We start from the raw sequence: 10,142 nt of genomic DNA, 5'->3' as shown, positions 1-10,142 counted from the left end.
ATCTCACATCCATACATGACCACTGGAAAAATGATAACCTTGACTAGACGGACCTTTGTTGGCAAAGTAATGTCTCAGCTTTTGAATATGCTATCTAGGTTGGTCATAACTTTCCTTCCAAGGAATAACTGTCTTTTAATTTCATGGCTGCAATCACCATCTGCAATGATTTTGGAGCCCAAAAAAATAAAGTCAGCCACTGTTTCCACTGTTTCCCCATCTATTTGCCATAAAGTGATAGGACCGGATGCTATGACCTTAGTTTTCTGAATATTGAGTTTTAAGCCAACTTTTTCACTCTCCTCTTTCACTTTCATCAAAAGGCTCTTTAGTTCTCCTTCACTTTCTGCCATAAGGGTGGTATCATCTGCATATCTGAGGTTATTGATATTTCTCCCAGCAATCTTGATTCTAGCTTGTGCTTCTTCCAGCCCAGCATTTCTAATGACGTACTCTGCATATAAGTTAAATAAGCAAGGTGACAATATACAGCCTTGACGTACTCCTTTTCCTATTTGGAACCAATCTGTTGTTCCATGTCCAGTTCTAACCGTTGCTTCCTGACCTGCATACAGATTTCTCAAGATACAGGTCAGGTGGTCTGGTATTCCCATCTCTTTCAAATTTTCCACAGTTTATTGTGATCCACACAGTCAAAGGCTTTGGCATAGTCAATAAAGCAGAAATAGATATTTTTCTGGAACTCTTTTGCTTTTTCTATGATCCAGCAGATGTTGGCAATTTGATCTCTGGTTCCTCTGCCTTTTCTAAAACCAGCTTGAACATCTGAAAGTTCACAGTTCACATATTGCTAAAGCCTAGTGGAGAATTTTGAGCATTACTTTACTAGCGTGTGAGATGAGTGCAATTGTGCGGTGGTTTGAACATTCTTTGGCATTGCCTTTCTTTGGGATTGGACTGAGAACTAATGTTTTCCAATCCTGTAGCCACTGCTGAGTTTTCCAAATTTGCTGGCATATTAAGCACAGCACTTTCACAGCATCATCTTTTAGGATTTGAAATAGCTTAACTGGAAGTCCATCACCTCCACTAGCTTTGTTCATAGTGATGCTTCCTAAGGCCCACTTGACTTCGCATTCCAAGATGTCTGGCTCTAGGTAAGTGATCACACCATCCTGATTATCTGGGTCATGAAGATCTTTTTCGTATAGTTCTTCTGTGTATTCTTGCCACCTCTTCTTAATCTGTCTGCTTCTGTGAGATCCATACCATTTCTGTCCTTTATTGTGCCCGTCTTTGCATGAAATGTTCCCTTGGTATCTCAGATTTTCCTGAAGAGATCTCTAGTCTTTCGCATTCTATTATTTTCCTCTATTTCTTTGCATTGATCACTGAGGAATACTTTAACTCTCCTTGCTATTCTTTGGAACTCTGCATTCAAATCGGTATGTCTTTCCTTTTCTCCTTTGCCTTTTGCTTCTCTTCTTTTCATAGCTGTTTTGAAACCCTCCTCAGACAACCATTTTGCCTTTTTGCATTTCTTTTTCTTGGAGTTGGTCTTGATCACTGCCTACTGTACAATGGACCTCAGCCCATAGTTTTTCAGGCACTCTGTCTATCTAATCTAGTACCTTGAATCTATTTGTCACTTTCACTGTATATTTGTTAGGGATTTGATTTAGGTCATACCTAAATAGTCTAGTAGTTTTCCCTATGTTTTTCAATTTAAGTCTGAATTTGGCAATAAGGAATTCATGATTTAGTCACAGTCAGCTCCCGGTCTTGTTTTCACTGACTGTATAGAGCTTCTCCATCTTTGGCTGCAAAGAATATAATCAATGCATATATCATGACTTTACACATAATTCTTTTATTTATTTGTTGTCTGTCTCTCCTGCCCTCTACCATGTAAGTTCTATGTGTAAGGATATTTTACTCTTGGATCTCTGTTGTATATAACTACATATCATAGCATCTATCACATGGTAGATGTCCCATAATTATTTGTTGAGTCTGCAGTGTAGTGCTTAAAGCATAGATTTTGAAGCAAAACTACCTGTAATACTTATTAGTTATGTGGCCTATGTATCCTATGGGCCTATGTATCCCTATGGGGCTTCCCTATGGCTCAGCTGGTAAAGAATCAGCCTGCAATGCAGGAGACCTGGGTTTGATCCCTTGGTTGGGATGATCCCCTGGAGAAGGGAAAGGCTACCCACACCAGTATTCTGGCCTGGAGAGTTCCATGGACTGTATAGTCCATGGGGTCACAAAGAGTCAGACATGACGGAGCAACTTTCACTGTCACTTATGTATCCTCATATATAAAATGGCAATAATAGTACCTAGCTCAGGATTGTTCTGAGAACTTCATGAGTTAATATGTATAAAGTGTGTAGAAAAGTGTTTAACCTACTACAGGTTCCACTTAAGTGTATTCTATCATCCAGTCAACTTTGACCATAAAACGGGTACTTTTCTCATTGACTGTAGTAATTGAGTTAATGCTCAAGTTGTGGTCATCCCATTATAGGTAATGGGATGATTAACTTGTATTACATTTTTGGCAGTGGTGTTTACACCTAGCTCAGGATTATGGAAAAGGGAATAGGACATAGGTGAACTTATAAAGTAGGCTTTGGAGACTGACTGTCCAGGAAGAATGATGAACCAAAGAGAATAAACTTGTGATCTTGGAAAATTAGTAAAATGATGAAACTACAAAAGAAAATAAGAAAAGAGAAATGATTGGTGAAGAAAATTTGTAAGCTAGGTTTAATTCCCTAAAAGTAAATCCCATGTCCCTAAGATCTATAGTAGATACTGTCTGTGGGTTGCATGAAGAGACTTTTAACAATATCTCTCCCCTTGAGCACAGGCTCCCAAGCAGGCGCTGTGTGAATATCTTTTTTCATCTGCATGTGATAAAACTGAAGGCTTGAATCCCTGTTTCAGTTTATGTTGCTACACTTACTCAAATCTTTCCCATCCTCAGGTTACTTCATTCATTAGGCAGAAGATTTCAGATAAACATTCTCCAAGCCCATGATTTGTCAAGGGCATATGGTCACAGTGTTTTTCTGACTTTGGACCCCAGCATATTCTGATTCATTCAGTCCTACTGCTGCCTGCCTCCAACAATTAATGTTATTCCTAGAGAAATTTACCAACAACCAAGAACAATGCCTCCATCTCTTTTTCCAAACCCATCTCCTATTGCTTCTACTTCATTTGTGTACACAACAGAATACAGTAAGGCCCAGGTTTGCACTGTTAGCAAAACAGGTTACCTTTTTGGTCTTCTAGCTTGCAGGAATGGAAAGTATTATCCTTAATTGTGGAAAAACCCACCCCAGAGTCTAGAATATTAAGTCCCATCTTCCAGGGTTCCATCTAGAATGATATGGTAACAGAAAGAACTAGATGACATCTCTGAGTGATTAAGTGACACATTTTGCTTTTAAATACTAGATCCTCACCCAGGAGCTCAGATTAAATTACCCAGCCCAAAAGTTTATACTACAGTGATGACACAGAGCTTTTCTGGCAATCTCATGAACCAATATTTTAAACTTTCCCAAATCCTGTTAAGCTGGTATTTCTGGCAATGTGATCATATGTTCACCTCTCAGGGCTCTTTTTGAACCCATCTATGCCAGTTTTATTGATGGGTGTATATATGCAGGCATCCTAGATCCATCTTCTTCTGGAGGTATATCTTGTGCCTTACCCAAATTTATGCCCACTTCTCAACTATAGTATTTTGTTGAAAGTAGAATTAGAATGCATTAAGGTATTGTGTTCAAGAACCCAGAGTTTCCTGAAAATCACTAAATATAACATTCATCCTTTCCTAAGAGATTCCCTCAGTTCAGTTCAGTCACTCAGCCGTGTCTGCCTCTTTGCAACCCCATGAATTGCAGCACACCAGGCCTCCCTGTCCATCATGAACTCCCGGAGTTCACTCAAATTCATGTCCATCGAGTCGGTGATGCCATCCAGCCATCTCATCCTCTGTCGTCCCCTTTTCCTCCTGCCCCCAATCCTTCCCAGCATCAGAGTCTTTTCCAATGAGTCAACTCTTTGCATGAGGTGGCCAAAGTACTGGAGTTTTAGCTTTAGCATCATTCCTTTCAAAGAAATCCCAGGGCTGATCTCCTTTAGAATGAACTGGTTGGATCGCCTTGCAGTCCAAGGGACTCTCAAGAGTCTTCTCCAACACCACAGTTCAAAAGCATCAATTCTTTGGCACTCAGCTTTCTTCACAGCCCAACTCTCACATCCATACATGACTACTGGAAAAACTATAGCCTTGACTAGACAGACTTTTGTTGGCAAAGTAATGTCTCTGCTTTTCAATATGCTATCTAGGTTGGTAATAACTTTCCTTCCGAGGAGTAGGCGTCTTTTAATTTCATGGCTGCAGTCACCATCTGCAGTGATTTTGGAGCCCCAAAAAATAAAGTCTGACACTGTTTCCACTGTTTCTCCATCTATTTCCCATGGGATTCGTTAAAATGCAATAGCAGAGAAATCTAGAGTAGCACATTATGGTAAACTGGACCTGTCACTCACAGTATGAAGGACTGAAAAGATTTTCCAAGATCTCCTCCCTCATTCATAAGGTCTTATCTGTGGCTTGAGATCTTGACTCATTATAAAGACAATAACTTGAAGAAAAGAGAGAGCTGACAATGGCCATTTTACCATCTTTGCACAATATCAATGATTCACCAAAAAAAAAAACAAAAAAACGATTTACTTACATCTTTCAGTGACACCAGAATTGCACTTCAGAAACATATTAGTACCTGAAAATCTATGGCTAATAAGATAGAGACTGCTGACTTTAAGATCTCTTCTAGCTAGTCAAAGCTTATATCATTTGTTGATTCAACAAAAATATTTTTAATCATCCCCTTTATATCAGGCTATTTGTACCCAATCTAAGCACTAGCATATAAATTTCATTAACACAGATAAAATTTATGATGTCACAGTGCTTAAATTTCAGATGAAAATGATAGTAAATACATAAAAATAAATGAGATAGTTTTTACTAATTCAGTATTGGAGCAGGATATGACTGAGGTGGTATGTGCTACTTTAGCTAAACTTTTAAGGAAAGACCTCTCTATAACACTTGAGCTTAGAGCTGAATGGTGTCCCCCAAAAAATCCATGTAAGATCTGAGTGAAGAATGGTCCAGATGGAGGGGAAAATATGCATAATATTGCCTTAAGTCAAAAGAATTTTGGTGTTAATAAAAGAGAGAAAGAAGTCTAGTGTCAAAGAAGCATAATATCCAGTAGGGTAGATTAGATGTGGGACCAGAGAAGTTAGCCTGATCCATATAAGAAGTTCAAGAACTATGGTCACCAAAAAATTAGGGTAGTGGGGAAAAATTATATTCAAACAGGAGATACCAGAACTATACTTAAATCACACACCTGAGTTAGACACTGAAAGTTTCCTACTTGCACATCTTCATTTTGATAGAGAAGGACCTTCTACCATGTGATGGAACCTCATTATTTATTGCCCCAAAAGCCCTTTAAAATTCTGCCTTCCTCTCTGAAATCTGGTGGCTGCCTCTAGATAGGCTGTTTGTATATCTTCTGCATTCAGAAGGTGATGAACTCTCAATAGGGAAAGGACTGACTTCAGTTGTTCATGTGTAAGAGTACAGCTTGGATAAGTGATCATGGGACACTTGGGAATGCCCCATATAGAGTATTAAGATCCCACTAAAAAATCTATACAATCTGCTCAATTACTCCATCCGAGGGAAGACGTCAAATGAACATCAGTATGAACACTATACCTTACTAGCTTTCTGATCTCCAACAGACTCATCAAATGAATCTCAATTAAAGCAATTAGATAATTTTAATATCCATATTAAAAATTAAGGGGACAATAAAGTATATGTAATAATAATAATAAGTCAAAATGCTAAAGAAAATAAATGTAACTTGGCTGGCATCTGATCAATGTATCCCTTCCTTGCTTGGCTTTGTCCATAAAAATAATCCTCAGTCTCCATGTTCTGTTCCTAACTTTCCAAAATATGAATGTATCCCCTGAATATGTGTATCCACAAAGACATATATAGTAATACACAATCTCAGAGAAGTAGGAATGTCAGTCCAACCCTACCCTCTCTTTAACAAGAGAAAATCTCATGTGTTATTATTTTATTTAAATATCTCTGAAGATGCATGAACACCATGACAGCGATGAAGTCTGAAACACTTAGCTACCTCCTTCACCTTTGGTGGGAGACAGACAAAGAGTTTTAATAAGAACATAGCCAAATGATGCAGAGATGACAAAAAGGAAAGGGATTAAGACAATTTATTTGACAATACATTTATTTCAGTCAGTATTTATTGAGAAAGATCTCTTTCAGGACAAACCAGCTACATAATTTGTGAGGCCAGTATAAAATGAAAATGCAATATCTCCTTCAAAAATGAACAGGATTTTGAGATGGCAACAACTGCACAAGTTACCTGCCCACAATCTGCCAAGAACCAGGTGAGGTTTTCGATGATGGACACAAATACAAACACGTAAATCTTGCTTTCAAGCAAATGAGAGAAAAACACAAAAAATTTAAAATGACTGTTTGGAGTAGGAAGAGATGAGTGTATTTAGGAAGAACAGTCCAATTTGGGATATAAAGAAGAGCTTTCCCCTGGACAATCCAAGTAAGTTCTTAAGAAAGAGGCATCTGAATTAAAATTTTAAGGATCAATAGTGATGAACATGTGGCTGAAGTAGAAAAGATATTCTGGAAGATGGGAGGGAAAAAAACAGATTTTCAAAAGGGTGCAGGCCTGGTCTCTGACAGAACAAATCACTTTAGCAAAATCAAGCTTTGTTTAGAGCTATGAATCATGTTTAAACAGAAGTGGAAAATAATTTTATGTGGAAGGTAAAACTAATGACACTAGAGTTGATTTAGTCTAGCTTTCCATTTCTTTAAGAGTTTGTTTTTGATCCATGATTCCTGTGCCAAGCAGAGCTGATGTCCTGAATTCCTGGGGTCTTGGGTTTTGGCTCCTATGGGAAAGGCAGGGTGGGAGATAGAGAAGACATCCTGATTTGAGCTGTGGGAGGAAAAGAAGATCTCGGTCAAATAAGGGAAATCAGAGAAAGGAGAAAGGGAGAAAAAAAGAATAAACTGATAAGAAGCTGAAGAGACAAAACAAGACTCACCTCTGCTTTTTAAACAATGAATCAACTATAACCAACATGACCAAGGTAACTATTACAATTAAGCAGATCAATATCCAGAATACGGAGTATCCATCTAAGTGGGGATAAAATAAGAAAATCAATCTATAAAGTGCTCTCTTTTCTACCATAGTTAATGCTTCTCATTTCACAGTGGTGGGACCTCCCCAGAGTTTTAATCTGTCTTTTCTAGAGTCCTCATTTCAATTCATCCTGAGTCTGTGTCTCTGGTCTGTCCACTTTTTCTCTCTTTCATCAAATCACCAGCTCCTTCTTTTTTTTCTCTCTAGTACTTCTAATCCTCTTCTTGCATTTTCTTAAAATTTAACTGGTGTCATGCTCCACCTTTCTTTCCATGGATTCCCCCACCTGTAACCTCTTGCGTATAGCATTTCTGGCCATTTTTTCTAAGTTCCTCACTCATTAGCTGTTTTTACTATGAAAAGACTATCACCTCCCAGCAGACCCCAGTTCTCTCTCACCCCAGTGGATGATGATGTCCTGGCCTCCTAGGCTGCTGTGCTTCACTTGGCAACTCAGGCCAGCCGCCTCCCCAGCTGCCACATCCAGGGTTACTCGGAGATACCAGGTCCCATCAGCATTGGGCAAGACATCACCTCGTCGAGTCCCTGGGTGCTTCTGCTTACCCCTCATCCACATCACCCATATGGGCTTTGGATGAAAGCCAGAGACATGGCACACCAACAACAGACGGCCAGGCCCAGGACTGGGGCCTTTGGACACCCAAGCCTCTGGCTTCACTAGAGAGTAAAGAGGAGGATAAACAGAATTTAGGAGGGCACCCTAGACTACAGTTTAGTGACTTAGGGTTCCTTAAGTAGTTTGAGTAATCACTTCTTCCTCTTTTCTAGGAAACAGTTCTAAACCCAAACATCTCACCCTCTAGCTTCTTATTATGTGTTTCAAAAGGTTGATAAAGAGCAGAAAACTCAAATACAGGTGTTGATACACCTGAAATAGGAGGGGAAAAAGAGTTGGGCTCACCTTGTTTTTCCAGTTCTGCCTTCCCTGCTTCAAGGACTCCTGCCAGAAACCGAGGACAGGTGTCACTGAGAAGCCTCTGCACAATTTCTTTAATAACTCGGTAGTGGTTGAGCACCTTACAGACATTCTCAGCTCGACTTCCTGCTTCTGGAGATGGCTTCCAGGAATTTTCTTGGAAACTCAGGAAATCTAATCCTTGATATGCTCCATTTAAGAAGGTTTCCAAAGCCTTCCCAGTATGAATTAAACATCCAAATGATACCTGGAGCTCAAAGGGGTCTGCGGGTAGATAAGGAAGAGAGAATCAATATGGAAAGAATTACAGGGAAGGAAAGTAAACAACCTAGAGATTTAAAGGAAGGAAAACTTGCTGGGGGATCACATGGAAGGCCAGAGGTGGGACAGGAAAAGGGAAGTTTGTGGGAAGAAAATTTTGAGATAATAAAGGTATTTTGAAATAATTAAGGGGAAGGGCTAGACGGAAGTCTGTTAGAGAAATAAAGGACATTAACCGGAAGAGCAGACTGGGGAGTGGTTAGGTACAAGCAGAACCTTGTAAACATGGAAGAAAGGAGGGCAGAATCTTGGTTGGGAAAGGCTGACTCCGAGGCCAGGGTGCTGGGCAGAAGATCAAGAACAGACAGTTATTCAAGGTCTAGAACCTGATGGTATGTTTAGAGGTGTGAGAGCTATGTGTATTGGGTGGGAGAATAGAGTGGGAGTGGTGGTGAAGGGTGCAGCAGAGGAGGGACAGTGCCCAAAAGGAGACAAGGAACAACATCAGCGTCCACATTCCATCTATCCTTTGAAAGATGGTCAGAGCCTTCTGGCGAATATTCTCTTGGAATAAAGAACTCACATTCAAACTGAAACTGACTGGCATAGGCCTGCACTTCCCGTGGGAAACTGTGGAAGTACAGCTGTAAGAGTGCCTGGATGTTCTTCAGTTCCTCCTTGCTGAAGTTACCCTGGGACCAGGGCCTCAGAAAGCGGATGCTGGCCAAGACACTATCCCAGCCATGAGTCTGCAGGTCGCCCAGCCAGCCTGAGCCCTGGGTCTTCGTCCAGCTGTGGTTGGCAAAGGAGGAGATCTGGATCAAGCGGAAGGAGGGGGATTCTTCTGCAGCCAGATGATGGGGTCCTGGAACCTGAAGACCTGAGAGAGAGAGTGAAAGCATGGGAAAAGTTGGCTCCATAGAGGAGAGGATGCATGGTTACACATAGAGGAGAGATAGTTACACAGGTTGCACGTATTCCTATACCCTCTGCCTCTGAGCTAGCATCCTCTTCCCAAAATCAGGCAGATTAACTGAAGAGCAGATTAACCGAGACTATGACAAAGAATACTTTTCTAGGAACTAACCTGGTGTGCAGACCCCAAGGGCATCCTGTAGGTGCATTACTCCCTTCCCCTGGGTCCTCCCCAGAACCTCTCTACCCTGGAGTGCCCAGCCAAGGGTGTCTTTCCACTTGGGATCATCTTACCCACTGTGCTTGCCCCATGGCAGAGAAGTCCCTTGAAGAGCAGAGGCAGCAGAGGCAGCATTGTAGCTCTGTTAAGTGAAGGATTACTGCACAGGCAAGCTGCCCTCAGAACTCAGACACGGTTCCCCTCTCTACCCTCTCACCCTCTCATCTGACTTCCCTTGGTACACCAACACACAAACCTCTCCCTCTGCCAACTTCCCTGCCAGAGAAACCCTACAGCGTCTGGCAGTCACAGGCCTCCCACACGGTCTCTCACTTCCCCTCCACTTCTCCCATTATCTGACTTCCTGATTTTCTTCTGTGTGTGCCTACGCCATCCTGACCCCCTCTACTGCAGCCAGTCCTGGCTTCTGAAGAAAGCCTATTGTCTGTGATTTGGCTGGAATACTTAGCATCTTTTAGCATTGGAGAAATCAAGTCCATACTTGGGTTCTCAGTGTCTTCCT

At 40.9% G+C, this 10,142-nt stretch overlaps 1 protein-coding gene across 1 annotated transcript; it reads right to left on the bottom strand.

Annotated features, from left to right (window-relative positions):
* Positions 1-6,302: 6,302 nt before the first annotated feature.
* CD1E (CD1e molecule) lies at positions 6,303-9,880 on the bottom strand. Its single transcript, XM_005901096.3, has 6 exons — positions 9,694-9,880; positions 9,068-9,364; positions 8,209-8,487; positions 7,686-7,964; positions 7,186-7,279; positions 6,303-7,076 (listed from the first exon to the last, which is right to left on the bottom strand). The coding sequence occupies exons 1-6, from the start codon at positions 9,752-9,754 to the stop codon at positions 6,917-6,919; spliced, it is 1,170 nt and encodes a 389-aa protein (XP_005901158.1). The 5' UTR covers positions 9,755-9,880; the 3' UTR covers positions 6,303-6,916.
* Positions 9,881-10,142: the final 262 nt, after the last annotated feature.

The sequence above is a fragment of the Bos mutus genome, chromosome 3 (assembly GCF_027580195.1).
Source record: "Bos mutus isolate GX-2022 chromosome 3, NWIPB_WYAK_1.1, whole genome shotgun sequence".
NCBI lineage: Eukaryota > Metazoa > Chordata > Mammalia > Artiodactyla > Bovidae > Bos > Bos mutus.
Note: the sequence above shows the minus strand (reverse complement) of the source record. Positions and strands in the feature narration are given on the sequence as shown.